Source organism: Fistularia commersonii, chromosome 18 (assembly GCF_037954325.1).
Source record: "Fistularia commersonii isolate RoL2024-O1a breed Wild chromosome 18, RoL_Fcom_v1.0, whole genome shotgun sequence".
NCBI lineage: Eukaryota > Metazoa > Chordata > Actinopteri > Syngnathiformes > Fistulariidae > Fistularia > Fistularia commersonii.
In genome coordinates this window covers 12,543,922-12,570,779 of record NC_141301.1, presented here as the reverse complement: position 1 = coordinate 12,570,779, position 26,858 = coordinate 12,543,922, and the positions used below count along the sequence as shown (strand labels likewise).

Below are 26,858 nucleotides of genomic sequence, written 5' to 3'. Positions count from 1 at the left end.
ATGCTTAGAATTTTGTATCTTGAAATGATCCTGAAAACACAGCCTGACTGATATGAATCCAAAATTAGACAACGCTGTTCAACTTCCTCCTTTGCGTTATCTAAAACTACTTTTGAGGAGCAACTGGTTATACAGACGTATAAATTACTTTGAAAGAAATTGACACATTTTTTTAAAGATATTTTGCAAATATTAGAAAAATAAAAGGTGACTCACCTGAGCTGCTGAAGCGTCTGCGTCGCCTGGGTCCAGGTGAATGTGTGTGTGTGTGTGTGTGTGTGCAGGGGCAGGTGCAACTCTCCCGATACACTCCCCGGGACGAACGCCAAAGAACGGTTTCCCGGGCGAATCCTCCAATTCGGTGCGACGCTCTGTTACACATTGACCTCGTCTTGTAAAGTTTGCGCTCCGATGTACAACAAAGATCAACTCCTTTGACCGACCTTTGGAAGACGTAGCACTACTTCCGAATCTCTATTTTCAAACACGTTCACGCCGGAGATGCTCACCGAGACACAGACTCCGCGGACTGACACGGTGGGCTCGTTGTCAGACACAATTTTATTTATTTATCTATGACAAAAGCACAACATGTTTTTGGACGCGACGAGGCTTCATGCATTAAAACGCTCTTACACAGCGGTCGTCTTCAAAAACTCACATTTGAGATAAGGAAAAGCACGGTGAAGACTGGGCATCTGCTTTTGGTCCTAGTATTTGCCTGCTAGAAGTAGTAGTTTGGTACATAAATGTGTTTTACAAAAATACAAGCACGGTGGATTGAGGGGAGGGGGGGGTAAAAAGAAAGAAATTGAGTTGACTTGTAAATAAACAACAGAAAACTGAAGCACCATCATGTGTAAAGTGGCTTTGGGGAATCAGGGATTGGAGCAGAGGTGCAGGTGGACGGCAGTGAGACAGCTGATGCGGTGGCCCCTCGTAAGGTGGTCGAAACACTGCTGGGGGGAGGAGCTCACGCAGATACCTGGGAACCGTTGACGCGCTCGCTCGCGCTGCAGATTGTCTACACACGTCTCGTTACGTTTACGCGCATCTACACGCACGCACATGAATAAAATGCTTCCAGACTCACGAACACGTAGGAATATTCAGACTTGTAAATATTATCTTTAGGTCGGATATACTGCACACTCGGAATACATGTTATATCGTCGGGGACATTCAAAATACAGCGGATCGAAATGAAATCGGGGGCGCTGCTGGTGGCTGAGACACAAAACTGTGGCGGCGGGGAGTTTTACAGGAAGGCACGTGGGGACGGGGGACGGGGGACGGACAGAAGCAATGGAGGAGTGGCATCACGGAGCACAACAAGCTAAAGATTTGTCTTTAGGGCCACAGGATTCACAGACACATTCCACCTCTAAAGCTAAACTCCCGGCCCACCCTGTCGCATCACTACGCTAGAATAATTAGCAGTTTCTTCACTGTTACAATTGATTCCTTTAAAATACAACCCATTCCTTGCGTTGTTGGTTTTTTTTTTTTTTTTTTTATGTTTTGTTCGAAGAGAGTCCGACGGGCAGGGCGCTCCCTCAGTTCTCCGCCGGAGTCTCGTTGACGGCTGCCGCGGCGGCTGCAGGAGGTCAAGGACAAAAGGGGACGTTTCAAACACAGCGATTCTGTCGCGTATCTTCAACTCATTCTACAGTCCATCAACAACCAGAAAACAAGTTATTTAAATAATGTTATACTATTAATAACATTTATATAACTGTTCTCAGTTCTACTACCTCAGTGGTGGAACAAACTTCCAGAAGCAACAAGACTAGCATCATCTATCTCAACCTTCAAGAAACAGGTAAAAACTGTTCTCTTTCAGGACTTTTTACTGCGCTGATTCCCCAGATCAGGTTAGGCAGCAAGTTAGGCTATGCAGTGTGTGTGTGTGTGTACGTTTGTGGATGTCTTTGTCAAAAAAAAAAAACTCACTAACCCAAGCTTACTGTTCTGTATATTTCCTCTATTGTAAGTCGCTTTGGATAAAAGCGTCTGCCAAATGCAATGTAATGTAATGTAATGTAATTTCCTGTGCATCGTGTATTTGCAAGTGTATTTGCAGTCCCTATTTTCTCTATTGTAAGTCGCTTTGGATAAAAGCGTCTGCCAAATGCAATGTAATGTAATGTAATTTAATATAACGTCACATTGAAACACCATTTTGAGAGGGACTTTGTGACTGATAGATAGATAGATAGATAGATAGATAGATAGATAGATAGATAGATAGATAGATAGATAGATAGATAGATAGATAGATAGATAGATAGATAGATAGATAGATAGATAGATAGATAGATAGATAGATAGATAGATGGTTGTTCTTTGGTTCGGTGTCTGATTACTGGTTCATATTGCACCACATTACATCATGAAGCAGACATTTCTCTGCAGAGCGTATTAACATAACCAATGTCGTCATCGGTAACGAGTCTATTTATCAGATTTCTGCCGGTCAAACCTGCCTTTTATTCGCGTGCGTTTGAACAAGTCGATCGTGCGCGGCATGAAACCAGTGCTCCACAATGACCTTGAAGAAGGTGGACTCTCCTGCTCTGCACCTGAGTGTCAGTGCATGATCGCAGGCAGAGCACGATGATATTAATTTGACATTGCTTTACATTTGAATTTCCATTTTAAGAGTTGATAGATTAAATATAGTTATATTGAAAGGGAATTTTCCCCTGGTATTGTGGCGCCCCCTGGAGCCATGGCATTTGGCCACGTCGCCTGATGGACTGGACGGTTCTGATCACGGGGTCAGGATTAAAATAGATTGCGTTTGTAGCATTGCTGCTCCGTGATTGGCTCACCAATTTGAATCTGGGATGTATGGCGTTGATTTGAAACGTTACACAGGTGGTCCTCACTAATTTCCTACCGTACAGTATTTGCATACATATTTGTACCGTGCTATTTTACCTTTTCTTTTTCTTTAATGTTTATATTTGCATGAATATAGGGGCAATTGTAAGTACAATTACTGCCAGTGCATCCCACACGTATTTTAATATTATCGCCAAGCCCGTCGTTAACCGAGTACGTTACTAAGTGAGCACCACCTGTATCCCATTTCCTTCTCTGATAGAGTTGAAATGCAGATCTTACCCTTGGCGACAATCAGGTTCTCCTCCTGCGTCTCCTCGTCTCCAGGGGCCCTGCAGGGGAGGATCCGAAGGGGGCCGCCGTTACTACACGCCAATGAACGAGGCAAAACAACCTACTTTTGTCCACCTGCTAGTGAGTTACCTGGGTTTTTGTTTAATGCTGCAACGGCATCGTCGACCTGAAAACGGGAGAGGCGATCAGTTCTGATAAGTTACACATTTTACACAATATTAAATATTGAATCGATATATGGTTTTTAAAGACAGGGACGTCGAGGAGGTGAGAAAATACGATGTCAATGCTGGTTAGTTGCATGGCGTCAAGGTAAATACAGCATTGTAATATGCCTGCACACACACACACACACACACACACACACACACACACACACACACACAAGCATAGAGTCGACTTACTGAGGATGAGTAGAATGCCAAGCATGAACAGCACCACGGCGAATGCCAGTCCACAAATCCTCAGGCTCTCGTAATCTGAAATGCAAGTTGTTTTTATGTTTTGTTTTGTTTTGTTTTTTTTTTAAGAAAAAGATTGCCAGAGCAGATGGAGGGGAAAAAAAAGAAAAGGTGTGTTCAGGTGATGTTTTCTTACCGTAGACAAAAGGATTTTCAACGGTCTCCTTTGCATCTAGAAAAATATGCACACATATGGGAGGTAAGAAATGTGTAAATGTGTGTGTGTGTTTTCTTCTTAAGGCTGCTCCCCTCAGGGGTCGCCACAGCCAATCATCTGCCTCCATCTAACCCTGTCCTCCGCGACCGCTCTCACCTCCGTCTTCCACACCTTTCCCTTCATTTCGGACGATCCTCTTTTGTCCAGCCGCTCCAACCTGCTCGCACAGGTTTCTTCACCTCATCTCCACACTTGCACTGGACTGTCGACACCAACTGCTTCAAATCCTCCGTTCTACTGAAGTCCCTCCCGCTCACGTGCATTCTCTCTTGCCACAGTTAACCCTCATGCCTCTCCTCTCTGTCCATAAATCTCTTTTAATGTATAAATGATATATTTTAGATATATTATATTATTGTTATATTGTTTTATAATAATAGAATAATATATAACATGATACACTTCTATTATAATATTATATATATACATTTAAATATATTAAAAGGATGATTTAGTTTTGTGTGTTTTTTATTTTTTTTTATTTTTTTAATTAATTTATTTTTTGTCGATTTGAATGTATCCATACATTTCCAGTCAGAGACAGTAAAAAAGGTTATATGAATGCTAACTAGACTAGACTGTGCATATTTATATTTAGTGGATATTGTCGATTAGAACGGTTTTAAAACATCATTTTATTTAATAACCACATGGTTTATATATATATATATAAATATTTTTTAATATTTATATGGAAAAGGAGCATGCCAATGTATTTAATGGACGCTACAGGGTTTAGCCATTCCCTATATCGCTGTGGCTATAGCAATGTTATCTATAGGGATGTTATCTCTGGATGTGACGACGGTTTCGGACCACAATAAGCGTTCTCACCCTCTGGGTTGGTGTCTACTTCGGCTGAGGGGTTGAACATCCGTCCAGATGGAGTGAAAGGAAGAAGAAGAAGAAGAAGAAAAGTCATCAATCAAAAGGATTTTTTTTTGTTTTGACATACATGTATTTATTGGTGAAATCCTCCACTGCAGGAACTGCACGGCCTGCTTTCGGATATGTCTGTGTGACCTCTCAAATGTAATCGTGCACAGCGAGCAAACGTCACAACGGGTGAGAGTTTAACATGGCGCTGTATCCCGTCGCCGTCTGCCCGTGCACCGGTCGGTGCGTCTACCTGCCGTGTTGCGGTTGTGTTTTTGTGAGGCGGCGGCGGCGGCAGGGAGGTTACTTACCAGCCACGCACACCAGGAGCGAAGAGAAGAGGAAAATAGTCTCCATGGCAACTGCAACTGACATAGTAGTAAAGAGGGAATGTGAGGATGGATAAAAGCCAGACAAAAATTGCTCAGTTTTTGGCAGCCCTTGACTTCCTGTTATTTAACACTATCATTTAATAGCAAAACAGCAAGTGCCATAACAAAAACACAGAGTAAAACTAAGATATGATAAGACGAAATAAGATAAGATATACTTTATTGAGCCCCATAGGGGAAATTCTTTTGCCAATGTATCTTAAAAATTACAGTATCAATAAGTATGGGTATAAATATAAATGGTGAGACAATTAAAAGATACAGAAAAAATACCATGTTTACCTGCTTGTAGTATAATAAATGTCATAAATGAAAACCATTAACACTGCGACTACAACATGAACCCCCTTGAGATTAATTATAAAAGGCCCGAGGATATAGTTGTTCACATGGCATAACTATCCGCATTTAGAACGTTCAAGTACGTTCCCTTTTTCTGGACGATATTTCCTCTTTTTCCCCGCAGACATCGCGACCTTGACCTATTTTTCAAAGGTGCCGTGTACGCTCCTCTTCTTTGTCACGTATGACACACTTCACACTCATGTTCAGCCTTTGCTATCAAGTATTTATCGTCGTTTTTGCCTTCAGGGGTGGGCTTTCTCGCAGGAATGCCGAAAAAATGAAAATGTAGTCGAGCCGAGACACGTTCAGACGAAATTACCGTTCCATTCCGACACCGAAGAGGACGACTTTAATGGACAAAGCGGGGCTAAAAAATAGATGGATGGTTGGATGGACTTTTCCTCGTGTTATTTATTATTAATCTTTTTTCATCGTCCGTGCAACAGGCACTCTTCGGAAAAAAGCATGAGCAGTTTGTAATCCCCGTAAATTCCGGACTATTGAGCGCACTTTAATATAAGCCGCACCGGCTAGCTGATCGCTATCTTGGGCTTTAGCGGCGTGTGGAACATTAGCCCCCCCCCAAAAATATCCAATTAAAAGTAATTAAAAGTAAAAACAAATGTTTATGCGTGAATATCTAATTTTACAACGTGGACACCTGCAGTTCGTAGACAAATGCAGCCTATTCATGTACACTTATATTTATTTTGTTATTTTCAGCAGCTTATATTGAGGTGCGCTCAGCAGTCCGGATATTACAGTATCTTAAATATTCTCCACTTAAATAGTGTGTTTTTCACTTGGCAGTTTCAACGCACTTTGCACTGGATTGCGTTCACAACTCATCCTATTTCATTTTTGACCATTGAAAGCACTCAATTCGGCGGTTTTCACATCCGCCTTCCTGGCGCCGCTAGACGGCAACCAAATGCTCATGGTTCATTCATGATGAGTTAAATGCAGAGAGGAATTTCCCACAAGGGATTAATAAAGTACAATAAAATCAAAAATAAAAATTCTCTGTCTCCGCGTTCTCTTTGTGTCTGCATCGGTTTCCTCCTGGCTCCTCCCAAAGTTCAAAAACACACAGGAGTTCCTCTTAAATCTGTGTAATTCTACTGCAAATACACGGCTCGGCTATAAACCGATATTGCTACGATAAACCAAATATAATAATTATAATGTATTGATCCCTTGCGGAAAATTCCTTCTCTGCAATTAATGAACCATAGTTGGCTGCTATCTAGCGCCGCCAGGGGATCAGTTAGGGGTTCAGTGTCTTGCTCAACAACACTTTAACACACTAGAAGGAGCCGGGTATCGAACCTGGAACGTTCGGCTGCAAGGACGTTTGAATGAGTGAGTGAATGTCGTACGTCTCTACGCGACGTGCGAACAAGAGGACGAATAGTCAGCTGTCTCTATGCGTGGCCCTGTAATCGACCGGCGATCGATCCGGGGTGACGAACTCCAGCGCCCCCGCGACCTTGAGCGCTTCAGCTTTCTGAATGAATAAAGTTGAAGCCGATTCTTTCTCTTTTACTACGATCATTCGGTTTATGAGCGTAAAAAGCTTCCTGCGGAGCGAGCGGCCGCTCACAACCGCACACTTTCACAAAGATCAGTGTGATTCACACCGTCGTCCACGCTCTTGATCGAACGATGACGTCGGTAATGTAATACGAGAACTGAACAGACTGGACTTTGACTGGACTCATCCCGGGCGTATTCTCAGCCAGGTTCTGGAGATTTGCGCATGAGATGACGCACGTCAAAGCCTCACATTGAAAAAGCAGCGAGCAGGGAGTTGTTTAAGCCGAATTTGTTCCCTCCCCGCCCGAGTGCCCCGATCTGTCCGAGTCCATTAATATCTATTATCCTTTCCGGCGCTGTGTCTGGCCTCAGATACGTCCCCGCGCACTCAGACCGATGGATTAGCCGATCGGACGATTTTGATCCGCGAATTCGGGTCCGAGCGACACGACGTGAAGCTGTTTCCGCCTCGCAGCAAGAAGGCCATCGGATTCTTCCGGGCGGAGTCTCCACGTTCTCCCCAGTGTCTGCATGGGGTTCTCCGGTTTCCTCCCACAGCCCCAAAAAAGATGCAGATTGACTGGAGAGCCCAACCTGGCCTGCCGTGTGAATGAGTGAGTGAATTTTTGTTTGTCTTTATGTGACATCTAGTTAGAGAGTGAATGGTTGAATGTCTGAATGAGTTGTAAATGACGGGGTGAATGGTTGTATGAGGGTGAATGGTGTGCTCTAGGTGTGGTGTGGTCTATTGATCATGAACGAATGAATAACTATTTATTATTTAATCCACTTTAATTTAAATTAATTTAATTTAATTTAATTGACTATTTACTATCTAACTATTTATTAATATATGTGTGTATATTGTGTTTTTTTTTCTTGCAACTCCTTTTCGAACAACAGCTCAGTTTGTTGTGTTTTCTGAAAATCTCGACCCGGGCGGTTATTTCAAGAAGATGACGATTTTTCTTATTTACTTTCTTAACCATTAATACGTCACGCATCGGCTAAAAAGTACGCGCAGGGTGAAGATAACGCAAAGCCTTCTGACAACATCTGCTCCTCGCTGAATTTAATCCCGCTGATCGCTCAGCCGGGACAAGAGTTACGGGCTGCCTGCTAAAGCGAAGGTTTAGAGGTCGAAAGAAAGAAGAGAAGGTAAGAGACCCGTCGCTTCTGTTTACCGTTTCTGTGTACCGAACAAACGATGAGGTGCAACGGCGTAACCATTTCTAATTCTGATGTTTGTTTTTTTTCGTTATCTGTGTTCGTTTCCTCAGTACTGACGGGAGGTTCAATATAGAGGACTTTTCCTCGCTGTGTTCCGACGGGCTGGATCAGTGAAGTGCGAGACTTGTGCACGGATAAATCGCAACGTTTTTTCACAAAGATAATACCGACTTCGGATGGATGGTTCGTGTCAAATATCGAGTCGAGTTATTCGTCAGCCCGGATCGTTACGGTGAAAAATGACCGATTTCTGGAGATGCCAGCCTGAGAGATGTTTGCGTTGAAAAGAGAAAACCATCACGAATGGTCTGAAAATGAAATCTGTAGATTGTGTTGAGTAACCAGACGTTTGCTGTGCCTAAAAAAGGAAACCTTAACTCTATTTGAAGGAACGGGAACTGCCTGATTTTTCTAGAACAAAAAGCCCCAAGAGAAATCACAGTTTTCACAATTTGAGATGAAATGTCGTTTAAATTAGAGACGTTTTAATTTATCATTGGGTAATATTTCTTCTCCTTTGGAATGCCCCATCATCGGCCTCCATCTAACCCTGTCCCTTTACCCTCCGTCTAAAAATGTCCTCTCCGTTCTGACCAGATCTTCACTGTCCCAATGCTGTCCATCTAACACAGGGGTGTCAAACTTATTTTCACCGAGGGCCACATCAGCATCATGGTTCCCCTCAAAGGGCCGCGTGTAACAGAAACAGTGTAAATGTACCTAAATGTAACCCAATGTAATGTGAAATAAATGCTGCAACTCCTAAATGTTATATAACTCTGAATTTATTACTCATTCAAATCCAAAATGTTACATATGCATATGCATGGATGTTATATAAATTCTTTCATATTGTCCGGTTAAGAAACTTACATTATATTTTGGATCAATATCAATTTTGTTTTTTCTGGAAGGCTAACTATGACATACTTAGCTTCGTGTTTGGTGTCCAAATGCTGACGTAAATTGTACTCTTTGACAACAGACATTGCCTCATAACACAAAAGACATACCGTTTTTTTTCTCCCAGAAGTACAAACATGTATTTGCCTTCCATCTGTATCAACTTTTCTCTTCCTGGACATTTTGGGATCATTTGTATTTCTCAATTCCACTTGTTGAAAATGGCATGGATGTGGATGCACTGCAATCTAATGGCGGGATGTCGTCACTTCACAGGTAACATGATCTGCATGAATTGGGAAATGTAGTTTTTGGTCAATGCACGTATTTGACCTTTTAAGACATTCTCATGGGCCACATAAAATGAACCGGCGGGCCACATTTGACCCGCATGCCTTGAGTTTGACACGTGATCATACATGTGCTGTCCAACTGATGTACACCAAAGAGGACTTCAACATCTCCCACCACAAGGCTCCGCCAAACCATTATAACCTGCTCCAGCCTTGCCCATGACCTGTTGCTAATAGTTTTAAACCTCATTCTACCTAGCGGTGTCTAAACAAAGTGGAATTTCAGGTAAGAACTGGCGCTGATCAGTGTCTTTCTTCTTCTAGTGTCATCTGGAGTAGCTCCAGATGGACGACGCGCATCAGGAAGCACATGAAGGAAATCTATGGCTTGTAGCCTTGTCCGCGCTAATAACAGAATCTGTGAACTTTCCGTGACCGAGCTTTTGGTCCAGACCGGCGGGATGAGCCGGGGAACCCTCGGGTGTCAGCCATTTGGAGAGGGGTCTACCGGCGAGAAGCCAACGGAAGGCCAGATGCTCGTGGGAAAATGGAGTGCGACGGTTGGAACGCCAGGTTTGATGGCCTCCTGTCACTTTGCATTAACGCGCTTTTTAATGGCGTTGTTATTGCAGTCACAGCGCAGGGCTCAGCGGCTCTTTGGACGGGTTCCTCTTATGCTTGAAGAAGCAAGAGGAGATACAGAGGAGATACTGTTTTTTAAAGACCATCAGGCACGCCACACTTTATGGTGCGATATCAATGAACGGGTCTATTTTCTTACATAAAGCGCACCGCATTATAAGGCGCATGATAAAACATACGGTATCTAAAGCGGAACAAAACTGGCAGTTTAGTCGAACTTTAGTCAGTTCATTTCCGTTGATTCATTAATGTTGAATTCTTTCGCGGCTGCTCTCTTCCCATGATCTATAGCGTGACGGGTAGCCTTGAGTTTGAATTCCGCTTGGTGAGCATGTCTCTTAACAGTCGACATTTTTGGGCGTCCACATACGCACAAATGTACGGTCATTTTATGTCGAAGCATACGACGTACCTGTATTACAAAAAGTGGCGGAGGTAAGTGTACTACGTTTTCTCTTTTCTCTGATTAGTTTGTGGTTGCCAGCGATAGCAGACACCTGAAGTTAGTGTGAGGTCGGAACAGCATTGTATTCCAGCACTACATAATAGGTTATCTAACATTATCTGACGTTGCAACCCATATTCAACCAAGGTCTGACTTTTATACAACGTCCCTTTGTCCGACAATCAATCAATATGGAGCGGCTTCGTCGCTTTCCAAAGTCGCACTAAAATATTTTGACTGATGTTGGAGCGCAGTGTGCCACAAAAAATTGGTTGGAGGTCAGTAAGAGCCATAAAAATGAATTTATAAGGCAGATTTTAAGGCACACGGCCAAATTTTGAGAAAATGTAAGAATTTTAAGTGCGAAAAATATGGAATGTGGGGTTTATTGTCTAACCCAGGGGTCTGCAACCTGCGGCTTTTGAAAATAATTAACAAGTATTTAATTAAAATATTTCATTTTAGTTTTTAAAATGTAATTTTAAACTCGAAGTTTATGTTGATCTTGTAACAACTAAATATTTTTGTCACTCTTTCTGCACCTGCCAGTAAAATGATGACGGCACACAGAGCGAGGATTTAAGTTCGGCTTTTCATCAATAAAAGAAGGACTCAAACAGACATTGGGTATTTTGCTTAAAATTAACCTTCTTTTTTTCGGACTTCAAAACATTTAGTTGCATGGAGAAATGTAATTTTGCTTTTCTTTTCTTTGTTGTTCGTTGATTTTAAAAAAAAAAAGCACATATTTTGTGTATACGTAGCATAAAGTCCAAAAATGAAAAAAATGTTATACTCCGTGTTCATTCATTTTAAATTTCAAAAGGGTTGTGTGGCTCCCGGTGCTTTTTTTACTGTGGGGGAAACTTTGTAAAGTACAATAAAAATAATAATAAAATGGATCCAAATGGCTCTTTGAGTGGTAAATTGCCGATCTCTGGTCAAACTCAACTTTGACAGTGGAAATCGAACCGCCAGCCTTCTAAATGTCAGGATATTCGCTCTACCGGTTGACCCACAAGCACCAAACATACGCTCAATATTAAGATTAGATGTGCAGATATAACAAGCCCTTTAAGTCCTAATATGCAGGTTGTTGACCCCCACCCCCACCTCTAACCTTATTTATGACAAATCACCTCAAAACACACTGCTGAGACCAAATACCAAAGGTTCTGCCACAAACTGAGTCCATACAATCAGCCAGGCGACCAAACAAACACGGGGCTAAATCCAAATACAATGACACATCCATTAAATATAACACAAATGTGATTTTGCATTAAAATGTGCCAATCAGGGCGGCGCAGTGGTTAGCGCTTCCACCTTTGCGACTTTTCCACCCACGATCTAAAAACATGCAGGAGGTTCGTTGGAGACCCTAAATTGCCCAGACTTGTGAACGAACGGATGGACGGATGAGTGCACCAATCACTCTTCCAAGGTCATACGGCTCCTGTCTTTACGAGATAACATCCGGCAGCTCGTGGCAGGATTAGCTTGTCAGATTGGTTCTTCTTTACGCTTTTAGAGGACGCAGAATAAACACTTTACACAAATGCATCATGATATATTGACAGCAGAGGAAATCTTTGTCATGGAAACCATCTTGAATCAGTGGCATTGGGGAGGGTGAAGGACAAACTGGGAGCTGTTCCCGGACAATCTTTCCCATCCCCTGCATGACGAAACCCTTGTTGGTGTCACTCCACTCGCATCATGTTTATTTTGGTCGTTTTTGGTTCTCTATTCTTGCCCGTTTTTTTTTTTTTTTTCATTCTTTCATCTATTCCTATCCTTGTTGTTGTTCACTCTGCTGTCCATTTATTTGTGGATGTGTTTTATTCATACTCATATTTATTGATACTGTCATTGTTGCGCCGCTGTAGGGATCAATAAAGTATATCTCATCATATATGCACGTATTTTTCCATCGTCCTCGTCTTGACAATTGACCGTCCGTGTCAAGTTGCAGAGGGCGGACTCCCCTTTGTCTGAGAGGAGAGACGATATCTGTCGGGAGAGGACGCAGGAGCGGAGGGCGTTGTGTCTGAGGGGTGGGACGGTGGGGGGGGCGGACGCCGTCTGGGAGCGGCGAGGAGCCGGGATCGGCCCGTCTGTGTGTGGCGGGAGCGGGGTCGTACGGAGCGGAGTGATGCGAAAAGAAGTGAAAGTGACCATGTCGTAAAAACAACTGTTTTTTTTTTTTTTTTTTTCTTTGACCCCGTTCACGTTGCGTCGGCGATCTCGTGGAAAATAGAGACAAGGTCATTTACCGGCTCTGACCCGCATCCGTAACTACCGGGCTCGAGACGACCCCCGTCGGATCGTGTCTCCAACCGCGTTTGTGTGTGCGTGTGTGTGTGTGTGTGTGTGTCTTCCAGGGGTCCAATAATGGACGAACCATCTGTCGTGCTACCATTCGGATTATCCTCCGCGGCGCACCTACACGTGTTCACGTTTTGTGCTATGCCGCTCTCATCTTCATCAGTATAACTTTACGCAAATTGCAAACCTTTTCATGGGTTTTGGTGATTTAACCGAATGAATGAATGAATGAATGAATGAATGAATGAATGAATGTTGATGATTTGGCCCCAGCGAAGATCCCCCCGCGCCTCGGTGTGGAAGTGACTCCTATAGGTGCAGAGGATGCTGGTTACATCACCATGGCAGCGGTGCACGTCGTTCCATAATGTCCAATTATCTCCATGGCAACTGCCTCCGACTGGATATTGAGGCACCGAATGAGGAGCCACGGGAGGATGACGGTCTCGTAATGAACACGGGTGGACAACCGGAGGTCCACCGAGAGGGGTGTGGCAACGGGTACGCGTCGCGAAATGAAGTCCCCTACCCACACACACACACACACACACACACACACGCGTCACAAAGAAAAAGGCATCTCGTCGCTTCAGGTGAGCGGGAACAGCGCGCATTGCGAGATGCGCAATGATCACAAAGGCAGGCGCCGACACCGCACCGCACCGCACCGGACGCGTCACAGATAAATAAAAAAGAAATTGGAAAAAAAATAAAAAAAGAGCCACCCACCCACCCAGCGTGTAAACCCCGGAGTGGGAGTGTGACGTCACCGCCTCCCAACCTGTGGATCAGTGATGAAGAGGAGGAAGAGGAGCGAACCCTTCATCCTCCAGCAAATCCCCCCCAATCCAGAAATCCGCCCTTCACACCGGGGGAAGAGGAGAAGGGGGGGAGGAGGGTGGGCGAAAACCCACGCCTGTCACTGCCACGCCGCTTTGAATGCACTCTTGCGTGTAAATCTCTATCTTTTAAACCACCGGTATTGTCATCTCTCCAAGTAGACACGCCCTTGTAGTGGGCTGCCACGCCACAAAATGACATTTTTTTACAAACAGATCGCCGTTAAGGCTATTAGAAAACGGATGCAAAAAAAAACAGAAAAAAAAACAACTACAACATTTCAAACTTTAACGGAAAACACTATTGGAATTGTGTAATTAGACTGTAATAAAGGTGTAATAAACAAGGGTGTTAAAAAAAACAAAACAAACAAAACAACAAAAATAAACACACTGACATGCAAATGCAGGTATCGTCTTACCCCTTCTCACTCCGGCTGACCGTCGGGCAACGAACAGGTATCCGACCACACAGATTCCCCCCCTAGCTTGTCTCAGATGTTCTCATTTGACAGTGTGTGCAAAAACACACACACACACACACACACACACGCTTCACACACACACACAAACGCCTCACATTTGGTTGTCCTGAAGAGCAAAGATGCAACGGACAACAATGTGACTCCTGCAGTCACAGCTTATTTAGGGCGTTGAACTCTCTCTCTCTCTCTTTCTCTCTCTCTCTCTCTCTCCCCCTCCCTCCTTCCTCCATCCCTCATTCAAACCTACAATACACCCTCTAACGTTACAGTTTGTGTGAATTTTTCTCATTTTGCGAAAATAAACAACAGCCCGAGGACCCCCCGGGGAGGGAGGGGTGGTGGATCGTCATTCCGGAAAATTTATTTTCGCTGATACATGGAAGAGTCCGACGCGATTCTCTTTTCGACAACATGGCCACGATACGATGACGAACATCAGACAAGCAGAGGATTGATACAAAACGTCAGGGATGGCGTTGAGGGGGAAACGGTCTTCCACGTGCACGAGGCGGTTTCCTTTCCTTTTTCCGCTCTCGACAAGCTCCGAAAAAAATAAAATAAAAAGAGAGAAGGCCCAGCCGTCTTCAAAGCTCGATTTACATAAAACGTGAAAACGCCAACGTGACATAGGAAACGAGAGAAAGTGAGTGATTTCAGGAATGTAAAGGAAGTCAGTGCAAACACACAACTGCTGTGCGACGCAAAACACAAGTACAAGTGGCAGCGATCGGCGTCGATCCCCCCCCCGGGGTTAAAGTTTACTGTTTTACCCCCTCGCTCCGACACAGAAACCTGCTTTTTTCCTGTTTCGGCCCCGCCCCGTCCACGCGTAACCAATCCGCTCCTCTCTCCCGGGAAAACTTCATAGTGCAACGTTTATCGGAGGGACGAGGGAGGCCGGCGGGAGGCGGGAGGCGTCATGGCGTCTCTAGCTGCGGAGAAAAAGAAGCCGTCATCAACGGAAAATCTGAAACGTTCCCCGATTTGCTTTGTTTGTTTTTTTTTGTTTGTTTTATTTTCTCACCTGCATTTGGCTGTAAACCCAGGGCAGCACGCGCCTGACTCTGGTGTAAACGCCCGGCTTGTTTTTCTCGCCGCAACCGGCTCCCCAGCTGGTGATCCCGGCCAGATACCAGACGCCGTCCACCTGACAAACCAGAGGTCCGCCGCTGTCGCCCTGGAAGACCATTCACACTTGAAAAATTCTCCATCTGGGTTTTTTTGAAATTAATAATTCCTCTTATGACTGTTTTTTTTTTTTTCTGTCCGATTCCACTGCAAATAAAAGGACTGGCTATAAACGGATGTCGCGATGATACATCCAACGCGAGAAAAGCCAGGTGAGTCTGAAATGCCCAGATATTTGAATGAGAGTGAATGGATGTACTGAATGTCTCCATATGACGTGTGAATCTTCTCCTTTCGGCTTTTCCCTTCAGGGGTTGCCGCGGCGATGCAACCTTTTCCATCTAACCCTATTCTCCCTATCCTCCTCTCTCACACCAACTAACTTCATATCTTCTTTCTCTACTTTCATAAATCTTCTCTTTGGTCTTCCTCTAGAACAGGGGTCGGCAAACCGCGGCTCCAGAGCTGCATGCGGCTCTTTCATCTTTACACTGCGGCTCCAAGTGACTTGGGAAAATAAATTTTAAATACTCGATTGAAATGTATTTCACTCGTGATAATTCCTTTTTTTTAATTTTAGTTCTAAGTTGGAAGATTATTGTGATCTTGAAATATTAAATAAAATTATATTTATTATTTTTCGCCGCTTAAAATAACGTCACAGTCACAGAAGCCGGTAAACCCGCCAGCCAGGAAAGTCACGATTAGCAGATGCTGTGCGCAGAAGTTCAGGAGCAGAAGTCCCATAAACCAGGTAAAATAAATATTTATGAAGATATTTTGCAAATATTTATTTTCTATTGTTTACTGACACGGTGATTTTTTCCCGATTTATTTCTAAAATTCAGGTCAGGGCTCCGCTAAACGCTCTGAAAGCCCAAAGCTCAAAATGAGTTCATTACATAAATAAAATTTAATTTTCTCTGTAATACTTTGTGAATTTCAGAAGCAACACACTACACACTTGTTTATACAAAGTGTAAAGGTAATAAAAAGCAATATATACAGTGGTGCCTTTATTTTAGACGTCAGAAAGTAATTGCGGCTCCCAGTGTTTTCTTTTCCGAGGAAACCGGGTCCAAATGGCTCTTTGGGTGTTAAAGGTTGCCGACCCCTGGGCTAGACCTCCAATTCCAGCATCCGTCGACCAATATATTCACTCTCCCTCCTCTGCACACGACCCAACCATCTCAGCCTGGCTTCTCTGACCTTCTCTCCAAACAATCTAACATGTGTTGTCCCTCTGATGGACTCATTCCTGATCCTATCCATCCTGGTCACTCCCAAAGAGAAGCTCAACATCTTCATCTCTGCAACCTCTAGCTCTGCCTCCTGTCTTTTGGTCATTGTAACTGTTTCCTGGCCGTACAGCATCGCCGGTCTCACCACTGTCTCGTACACCTTTCCTTACATTCTGGCTGATAGTCTTCTATCAGCATAGCACCCCTGACACTTTTCTCCACCCAATCCAAGCAACTCGAACCCGTTTCTTTACCTCTTCTCCAACCTCTCCATCGCTCTGGACCATAAGTACTTGAAATCCTCCAACTTCTTGATCTCCACTCCTTGTAGCCTCACTGTTCTACCCCGGTTCCTCTCACCTGGCTCTTGCTGTTACTAACCTTCATTCCTCTCCTTTCCTACTTTTCTCCTACCTCCACCTCTCTAAATTTTCCTCCACCTGTACCCTGCTCTCAGCACAGATCACCATGTCATCTGCAAACATCATGGTCCATGGAGGTTCCTGTCTAACCAATATAACGTGTGATAGAGAGGGTAAATTTTTGTTTTTCTCTATATGTGGCCCTGCTATCGACTGGCGACCGGTCCAGGTTGAACCTCTGCCTCGCGCCCAGGGTCAGCTGGGATGGGGCTCCAGGAACCCCATGACTCTTGAGCGTCGAAAAAGCGGTATCGAGAATGAACGTATGAGTCTAAAGAAAGTCCCATGAGTGAAACAAATTCCATCAATGGGTCGTGAATGGGACTTGGGTTTAATCCTGACCCGGCCTCTGCTCACCTGACAGGAGTCTTTGCCACCATTTCTGTCCCCGGCGCAGATCATGTTCGGGGTCACTGCACCGCCATACATTTTAGGGGTGTTACACTCTTGTGAATCAATGATGTAAACAGTCACCTCCATCAGATCGCTGGAGACTGTGCCTATAATTAGAAAAAAAAAATTGGTGTGAATGAAACACAGTAGCTGCCCAAGCAGTGAGCTTGATAACATAAATAAATAAAAAAAATAAAACAAAATAAAATAAAATAAAATTTTCTGTTCTTTTACTTTATTTTTTTATTTTATTATTTTCCACCTTTTTTAAATCATTTTACGTTATTTGATCTCATTTTTAAATGATGATTTAATTTTTTTTTATTTTACTTCTCGTCTTATATTGACAGACAGTCGCAACTTTCCTGCCTGAATTTTTGCACGACTGGCGTCAGCTGCCATTGTAGTCGTACAAATTCAAATAAATCTAGCAATAGCGCCAAATTTATTATTGTGGGATAGAGACATTGAAATATACGGTACACCAGTGTGCTCTCCCTCCACGTGTACCTGTTCCCGCCTCTGTCGTGCCGAAACCTGAGGTCCAACATTTAGTGCCGCCCTGAAATCGCTGCGAGGACACGGGCAGGCAAGCTGGCTGAATTTTACCTTGACGATACACAAAGACAAGAAAAGTCGTGTCAAAATGACAGCAAACGTGTTCTCAAAATGACGGCGTTGGAATCTGACCCGCGTCGAGGACAAACGTTTCAACCGTGACGCCGTGTGGATATTTATTTATCCCCATAAAGAACGCAGTATTTGTGATCAATGCATCAACAGCAAATCGGATTATATAAACAAACCTCGTGTGCATCTGATAAGATCACTCACGTCATGGTAAAGAAAAAAAATGAGAATAACAGACTCATCCTGCGAAATTCAATTAGGGTCATTCTCCAAGAGATGGGGGATGAAGCATTTGTTTGTTTGTGTGTTCATCTGTTCGAGATTCAAGATTTGAATTGTCATTGTGCGGGCATAATGAAATATTGCAGTGAGAGCTCCCAGCTCGAAGTATGTGCAGGGTTATATTCCTAGTATATAGACAGCACAGCTTGAAGAGTATATACAAACGGACATTATATACATTTAGCAGCATATAGCAGTTCCTTGTGCAGAATTCGGGTCAGCCTGCGAGTGGACCGTCCCTGAAGCCTTTTAGTCACCCACTGATCTCCATCCATCTTCTGCTCATCCTGCACTCAGGGTCACAGGGACTTATTGCACTGTATTCTACTCACTGTTCTATTGCAGAGTTCAAATTCATATCTACAATCATCATTTAAAGAGTATTTAAACTCTTCTACCAGCACATATCCCAATACACTGCAGACAGCAAAGTAGGAATTTCACTATACAGGCAAATAGGATTCTATGCTGTACATGTGACAATAAACACTTTGAATCTGAATTTGAATCACTGGTGCGCTAGCTTATCCCAGCTGTACACCAGGGTACACCCTGGATTGGTCGCCAGTCAATCACAGGGTGACATACATAGAAAAAAAAAACATTCACTCCATCAATTCTCCCGATATTTTTTTCCGATTAGCCTGCTGCATGTTTTTGGACTGTTGGGGAAAACTGGAGATTCCGGAGGAAGCCGAAGCAGCCACGGGGAGAACATGCAAACCCCGCAAGGTAATGTCCCCTTGTCGGAATCGAACCAGAGTCCTTCATTGTGAGGCTAAAGCCCTAGCCATAAGCACTTGGCTACGCTGATCTCCATCTTGGATAAAAACAGCAAACTCCTCATGGATTAGCACCTGTGCTCAAACATGGAATTTCCCCTTTCACTGCACTTTACATTATTCTCACCATAAAAAAAAAAACATCAAATAAAATACCTTATCAGCTTCCAAAGCGAGAAGTTCTGACTTGCTACTAGGTTACACATGAGCACAGCACAACTCCTGAATCCAGCTGTTGTGCATCAGACATCAGAAGTACTGGATTTGTGAACAGCTTCTGGGAGCTTGCGGAGAAAGCGGACCTACTATTGAAAATGGCCGGGGATTTTAGTTTGAGCAGAGCCACGTCTTGGTCGTTGCTTTTTTCGTTGTAGTTTTCATTCAGGATGATCTTCTCCACCAGGTAGGGCCGGGGAAGACTGCCCAGGGACACCGCTCCGGCGTACACTTCCCAGTTGCTTTCCAACAGAAAGGAAGGGTTTGTGCTGCAGAAGCAAACAGGCCAATGAGGGTAAAACAATCAACAGGTACTGGATCGGAGAGCCTCAGTTAAACACGCCCATACATGCAAGCTAATGTTGGGCCGCTAGCTTGTAAAATGATGATACCTTGGGAAGCAATGGGCCGCAGTCAGGACAAAATCCGGAGAGATCAGTACACCCCCGCAGATATGGGAGCCCTTGAAGTGGAGAGACAGCTGCCAAGGCCACTGGCCCGTCTTGGCTACGCTGCCCCCTATGATCTTGGAGGTTGACTGCTGCCGGCCACAGTCTGTAGAATTAATAACTTTGATTTACATATGGTTTTACAGTACCATTCACTTCAATGTTTAGGAAAACATCACCCAATTTACATGCTTGACAAATTATACAAAGAGCAAAAAGGTAACAACCAGCCGGAGGAGCGAGGAGGAGACTTATTCGGTATAATAACTTTCAGCAACATTAACTGGCCCTTGCTTTACATTACTAGTTTTACTAGAATTAAGTTGAAGGTTCAATTTTTTCCCTAATTTTTGGTGCCCCCATGGAGGCCACGCTGCCCTTTCTATCTGCCTATATTGTGGTTCTTGTTGGAGTTTTGAGCTCTGAACTCCAACGGGTCAATGACGTGGTCCCAAAAAAAATGTGGAAATACATGTAAATCAAACTCACACTCGCCGTATTTTACCCAAATACTTGGAAAAAAAAGCCAGATAGTCGTGAGAACAGACGGCCACTCCTTACCCACACACTGCAGGGACACGACCCCCTGCTCCGGACACGAAGAACTAGATGTCAATGGGAGAGGTATGTCAACATACTGATGTGCGAAAGAAATCCAGACCTGATATGATATTGATGGAAAGTTGCGCGTTACCAAGTTGTGTATCTGGCTAAAGAAACTGGTTGCGAGTATTTACCTGACTTCGACCTGACCCTGGATGGGCAAAGAGGATTTGCCGGTTAGTGTCAGACCAATGGACGCAGAGGATTGAGTCTTTTTGGTGATGAAGGACCTGAGGAGGAGGAGCGGGGCAAAAAGCAGAGGAGGCAAACCATGTGAACGGACTGATGATTTTCCCCAAAACATGCCAGGCTCAGAACGGGAACTAAATTCCTGCTCTTTCACACTGAGACATCCCCAAGAGACATCCAGGGTGAACCACTTGTTTGGTAGTGGTGGGCCATCAGGGCCTGCAAGGCCTTCACTGCTGGCCTAAAAATATCTAAATCGCAGACTTATTTCAATTTTTTTCACCATGAATACTTATTGAATAATTCTGAATAATTCTGAATAATTCTGCTTCCTTTCATAGCTTTTTTTCCTGGTTGTACTGCTTAAAGACATATATTTTCATATTAAATGATTTAACCAATCACATTTCAGCCATTATTTCTTGCCAGGCAGGGTCAAACGTAAATAAATCTGCCTAGATGCCTGTAGAATCAGGTCCAGCAAAATATAAGTGTCAATGAAACTTTTGCTTCAACCAATCAGATTTTGAGTTGCGACACCAAGGCCTTCTAGAAGGGTACTGTAACTGTTGTCCTTTGATTGGATAGTCAGAGTGTACTAGCCTGTTGTCAGTCCGCTAACTATTATTGTTGTTTGTTTATGTGTGTCACAGTTGTAGGTACAGTAGAAGGAGACTTATGCACTCCGGGTTTGCTTCTTTAGCAACGGCGTTTATTGTGTCTACCTGAGATATCTTGGACGTAACAGCTCTTCATACTGCATTTCTGCATAATGAGATGTTTTTGATGGCCATAAAATGTTTATTAAGGGTCGAATTGATAAATGGAGCACAAGTGAAGGCCCAGGTGTGAAATGCAGGGCCTGCCACTGGTGTGGGGATACTCGACGAGCCTTGGCCAATAATTTACAGCAGCTGCTAAAATTCTGATTGGTTGAAAGTCACTCCTTCATGCCTTCATGTCTTTGTGATTTTAGTGGTTGATAACCCGAAACGGATTTAAACGGTTTGGTGAGAGAAAAAAAAAATACAAAACAGCGATCACTCACTGTCTGAAACCCAGCTGTGCGCAAGTCTGGTCGGCGAAGCTCTTGTCCCAGCCATCGTAGCAGACCGGAAGGAAACGCCAGTCTTCAGCAGTCCTGACTTGAAGACTGTTGTCAGCGGCGAACCTGACTAAGGAGGCAAGAGGAGAGAGAAGACAGCTGAAGAAGGCTCACTGCGGTATTTCTCCAGATTACTAAAGGATAAATGAAAAGCAAAATATTTGATTTATGTAAAATTATGTAGTTCCTCTGGAGATGCAGTTAGACTGAGATGGTTTGGGTACCTCTGTACTCAGGGTACCTCTAAAGGCAAGAGCTCAGGAAAACACTGAGCCGTCTCATCTGACTCTTTTGAGAAGAACAATCAAGTGGCTCTGGTAGGAGCTCCACTAGACATCCCCGCTCCTACACCTGTCTCTGAAGCGCTGAACCGCTGCAATCCGAGATGTCATACTTTCAAAGTGACCCAAAGTTTGTAAGCAGTCCACGCCTTGTACTCGGTCGCAAACTCCCTGGGAGGCTGCAGGAGGCCAGGTGGTGTCCATTTTTGAAGGGACCAAGACCTCAAGAGTACGAGTCTTGGGTTCCCGCTGCTCCACTCTGCTCCCGGATACAGTTCTTTTGGCATTTTGTGCAATAGAATGCGTGCGCGCCAGTCTCCTCACCACAATCGGTTTCGTCAGAGCCCAGCTGACAATCTTTAACGCCATCACACTCCACCGTGCTGTTGGGGCAGGTGTCGTAGTCTCGGTCGGGCCGAATTTCATCGCCGTAGCTGTTGTCCAAATCGTTGTAAGCCGTCACTGTCGCGATCCTGGTACCGTATTGCACTGGAAGGTGGGTGGAAGGGAAGCTCTTGAGGAACCGTCAGAGGAAATGGACCATTGATGTGTTTAAAGATAAAAAGTACCTCCAAGCCAGATTGCCAGCGCCAGCAATGCGAGCACCAGAATGGTTCCCCCCGACCCTCCGTAACAATGGGCATTGTTGCCACAGCATTTTCTTCTCGTGCTCTTCTGGGCTGTACAAGGATACAACAAACACACAAGTTAGCTTGAAATTAGCCCTACGCTCGGAGTGGATGCGAGAACATTTTTTCGCGCACACTCACATGCGATCTGCCCCGGGATTGGCTGAACAGCCACAGATGAGGGGTACTCGGGGATGTAATGCTGCTTGGTGGCGGGCGCTAGGCCCGGGCCGGCGCCGTACACTGCTTCATCGTAGGGCACGAGGGGAGGCTGGGTGTGCGCGGCTACGGAGTAATAGGGGGGAGGGGGCTCACTCTGTGCGGACATTAGCGAAAGCGGAAAGACGAGGCTTATTATATGCTCTGGGTTTTATGGTTTAGCTCCATTACAGACCCATTGGAGAAACATACTGCCCCCATGTGTAATACACACAGTGCTAGTATATAGACAGACAATTCCCTCACCGGCCTTTATTACCCGAGCCCATAACGCGTCATCCTCGGAGCAATACCAACATTATTATTAGGTTCCTGTTTGAAGCGACTAAACGGATGATGTATCATGGCAACATCATTCATTGCCTATCTCTTTCTTTTTTTAATTAACCACTCCAGGCAGCAGGAACTTTAAATGAGCCTTCCTTGCTTTAAGACAGATGGGCTACCATCTGTCAGGCGGCTTCTGATCGTTTTTATTTCTTATTCCGCGTGATGTTTTTTTCTGAGTCAGAAATCCGAAAATCAATTTCCCGCTTGTAATAGTTTCACTACTGCCCCTTTCAAAACCACTCGCACCTTGACTTTTTTGGACTTTGCCATAACCTTGCTACCTCATTATAACTATCCATATTATTTATTTTTGTACTATTGCAGCCCGGGTCTTAGAGAAACGCTTTTTCATTCCTCTATATTTATAACATATGGCAGTACTGACAATAAAGTTGACTTTGGATATCTGTGAAAGAGTGAACGCTTGTGTACGACTCTGAGCGCAGGATAAGCGGTATAATCCCACATCTTACACCCGGCCTTCGCTACCCCGCCTGCAAAACCAAGAGCTGTCCAACTCCTCAATTCTCATGATATATTTATCATAGAAATGCAGAGCGCAGCTTGCTCCACAGTCTCTTCCAATGGTACAATTTGCACAATTCTGTATTCATTAGTCCTATATTATATATATACATATATACCCATTCCATTTATTTATTGATGTTCATAATTTGATGCTGCTAATTCCCCCTCGGGAACAAATCAGTTTTTCTGATTCTGATTCTGAACCGCAAGTTATCACTGAAATGTGTTCACTGTTGGTTAAGAACTTGCAGGAAAGTAAGTTTCCATTCACGCCCTGCGATTTGCGGAATGAAGGTTGGCTGGGTTGTAGCTGCTCTACGTCAGTGGAGAATGCAGAATGCCATGCGGTTGAACTTGTTCCCAAGGTTTAGTTTTAGAACATAATGTCTTACGATCGCATTTCTAAAAAGCGGGGACGTGTGAATTAGCATTTCCCCAACAAATAATTATTTCCTCCTACTTGTGGGCAAATCATGTGATGCAAAGCGACTCATTCAAAAGATACGTATTTGAGGCGACACACAATTTAGAGCTCGGTTTCACGTGATCCACTTAACGTATGGTGGTGTTACGGGTCCTGAGGCGCGCACATAACTGAAAGCCGTCGCTCCGAACAACCGGCGAGTCAGGATTCCCCGTGCCAATCACGCCGTCCCCATCTATCACTGTCGTTACACCTTCATAAACATGGAGCATTTCTTTTGTTTAAAAAAGATAAAAAGAAGAAAGGGGCTAATCTTTGAGGGTGGCCTTAGGAGAGTTGCGGTGGAGACTCCCAAACAAAAGGTGTTTCATAAGACTTTTTCAAAAGGCACGCTGGTCATATTTCGCCCATAAGCGTCGAGGCCCTACACTTAAATGGATGAGCCAAAGGAGGTGGAGGAAAAGGCTCATTATGTTTCCCAGCGGAGCGCGTACGGATCACCTTGCATAATTTAACCCTCGCGCTGGAAAATTACTGCAACATGATGACATATTTGGATCGTGGACTTGCAAAAGATACTTGACTCAAATCACAAGTTGTGCATTATGTCCAACCCCCGTTGGTCAATGTTCACCCGACTCAGAATGAGCCGCGGTGATTTCAAGATTTTCAGATAAATACCATAAAAGTACTTCAATCATTTCTGGATTTGTTCTGGAGTTGATAGGTTCGAAGAAAAGAGGTACGATTTTCTAAAGCAGCGATATTAGTCAAACACAAAGCGAAATCGTCTGGAATGACCGAGAGCGCGGTTATGGTTCGTAAAAAATAACATTTCTCAGAGGGGTGTGAGGGAAAGTGTCAACGACGACAAAGACGGCAAAAGAGAGAAAGTAGAACTCGGTGACCTACCGGGTCATGCTTTGCCATCGGATTCAGCACAAGTAAGGTAGCACAGGAAGGAGTAGCGAGTTGAGGGCATGTGGGAGGAGCGCCGTCCAATCCGATTGTTTACTTACCGCGGCCTGCTGCGGGAACCTGCCCGGCCACAATAAAACACTTCAGCTTTCTCGTTCTTTCCTCCTCCCTTCCTTTCTACTCTGCGCTGCGTTTGTTACCGACCTTCATCCGAGCGCTCCCGGGTCGCTCTCCCCGACCTCACGACTGACTGACTGACTGACAAGTCCAACCCGCGGCCTCCATCATTCCCTGCTCCCCTTACTCTTCTTTTCATGGAGAAGGGCGTGCCGACGTGGACCAGTTTCCCACCTGCCGGACCGGTTTCATGGCAGCCTGAAACTGTAAAAGCTCGTCCAAAGGTATTGAGACCCCCCCACACCCCTCAGGCTCAGATGACACCAGCTGTGCAGGTGGTGCATTGAGCCAAAATGGCCTCCTTTCTGTAGAGAATGACAAGACCTGTCATTAACAGATTCTACACATTTTGCATGCAGTTTCTATACATTTTGCATGCAGTCCATTGCACAACATCTAAAGTCACTTTTTTTTCATATATACATAGTTATATATTAATTACCGTAATTTCCGGACTACCTGACTATAAGCCGCACCGCGTAAAAATAACTAAACAAATATAAGTGTACATATATAGCCCCCACTTGTCTGTAAGCTGCATTTATCCACGTGAGATATCTACACAAACATTTGTTTTTTCTTTTACTTCAATATAACATCCACAAATACGTACTGGAAATGCTTTTTTTCCGAACAGCGCCTGCAACACGGCTGATGAAAGAGATTAATAAACAATAACACAACGAAAAGTCCATCCATCCATGTGATGAGGCTAAAGGTTTTGACGGCATGAAGCTTGTTAGCCCCCAAAAAAATCAATAAATTATCCGCATCATTGTTTAAGCCGTAGTGTTTGAAGCGTTAAAAAAGTAGCGGCTTACAGTCCGGAAATGACGGTAAGGGTGTGAGTTTGATTCCTGACGCGTCTGTGATTTTGGAGCAATTGTGAAAACTAAACCTTCCCATTCAGGATTAATAGAGTGAAGATCGCCATGTCAAGAAAACCATTTTTTTTTTTTTTTTATAAAAAAAGGTCAATTAAAACACATTGGGTTTTTTTTTCTCAAGTGTACAAAATCAGACGTTAGAGGTTAGAGGTTTGGTCAGTGGACAATGTTCAGTGGGAGATGGTCTCCATTCACAATACTACACAAGTTTATTTCCCCCGGCAGCTACTTTCCATAGTTATTTATAGTCCGTTCGACTATATTTTTGAATCCCACATCTGTTATCTGTACATTTCTCCTTGTGCATGATGCCCTCGGTTCACTGCATTTATAACAGCGGTCCCTTAAGATATGAATTTAATTTGTGAATTAATTTATAGTCTGGAAATTACAGTATATGTTATTGTCACAACAGTAAAACAAACTGGACAAACTCCTGCAAATAGCTGGTCATTGTTGCTATTTACTTCCAATACTACCTGCATTTTGTGAATTTTTGCACGCTCCGCAAATTCACAATTGCTCAAAACTGCTCTCGAGTGTTTACATGTCAATCTGGAAAACCCGCCTCACCTGCAAGCCCCTCCTTCCCACATACTGTGGACCCCCCCTCCCACACACACACACACACACACACACACACACGCACAAACACAAATGCACGCATTCCAAGTTCTGCCCTCCGACCCCCACCGACCCTTACACACACGATCAAGTACCTGCCATAAGAACTCTTTCATGGACTCACTCACTCATTCACTTAAATGAAAAAATGCAGCGTAAAACTGTTGGTGCAACTGCGATCACTTTTTATTTTTTTGCAACTGTACCTTAGCATTTCCGTCACTTTCAAAATCAAACCTAACCATATCTACCTCAGCATAACTTGCCG

The 26,858-nt window shown here is 44.0% G+C and overlaps 2 protein-coding genes across 2 annotated transcripts; both read right to left on the bottom strand.

Moving 5' to 3' along the window:
• Positions 1-543: 543 nt before the first annotated feature.
• On the bottom strand, positions 544-14,329 carry fxyd6 (FXYD domain containing ion transport regulator 6). The gene is made up of 8 exons (XM_086164137.1): positions 14,071-14,329; positions 5,007-5,063; positions 4,654-4,677; positions 3,739-3,774; positions 3,546-3,620; positions 3,271-3,307; positions 3,130-3,179; positions 544-1,597 (listed from the first exon to the last, which is right to left on the bottom strand). The coding sequence occupies exons 2-8, from the start codon at positions 5,050-5,052 to the stop codon at positions 1,557-1,559; spliced, it is 309 nt and encodes a 102-aa protein (XP_086020263.1). The 5' UTR covers positions 5,053-5,063; positions 14,071-14,329; the 3' UTR covers positions 544-1,556.
• Positions 14,330-14,469: 140 nt separating this feature from the next.
• tmprss13a (transmembrane serine protease 13a) lies at positions 14,470-26,651 on the bottom strand. The gene is made up of 14 exons (XM_086164136.1): positions 25,107-26,651; positions 24,897-25,022; positions 22,625-22,799; positions 22,424-22,534; positions 22,179-22,343; positions 21,517-21,643; positions 20,414-20,509; positions 20,238-20,281; positions 19,620-19,782; positions 19,318-19,496; positions 17,828-17,926; positions 17,282-17,424; positions 15,158-15,310; positions 14,470-15,065 (listed from the first exon to the last, which is right to left on the bottom strand). Exons 2-14 carry the CDS (start codon positions 24,912-24,914, stop codon positions 15,051-15,053), a joined length of 1,488 nt encoding a protein of 495 aa, XP_086020262.1. The 5' UTR covers positions 24,915-25,022; positions 25,107-26,651; the 3' UTR covers positions 14,470-15,050.
• Positions 26,652-26,858: the final 207 nt, after the last annotated feature.

Excerpts from the sequence above, each read along its gene's own strand:
- fxyd6 (XM_086164137.1), bottom strand. The coding sequence starts at position 5,052 with ATGGAGACTATTTTCCTCTTCTCTTCGCTCCTGGTGTGCGTGGCTG. Across the intron at positions 3,308-3,545 it reads TGGCATTCTACTCATCCTCA|GTCGACGATGCCGTTGCAGC; the intron begins GTAAGTCGACTC and ends TCCCGTTTTCAG. Across the intron at positions 3,180-3,270 it reads AGCATTAAACAAAAACCCAG|GGCCCCTGGAGACGAGGAGA; the intron begins GTAACTCACTAG and ends CCTCCCCTGCAG.
- tmprss13a (XM_086164136.1), bottom strand. Across the intron at positions 17,927-19,317 it reads ATCCCCGGCCATTTTCAATA|GTAAAATTCAGCCAGCTTGC; the intron begins GTAGGTCCGCTT and ends TGTATCGTCAAG. Across the intron at positions 15,311-17,281 it reads GTGGCAAAGACTCCTGTCAG|GGCGACAGCGGCGGACCTCT; the intron begins GTGAGCAGAGGC and ends ATGGTCTTCCAG.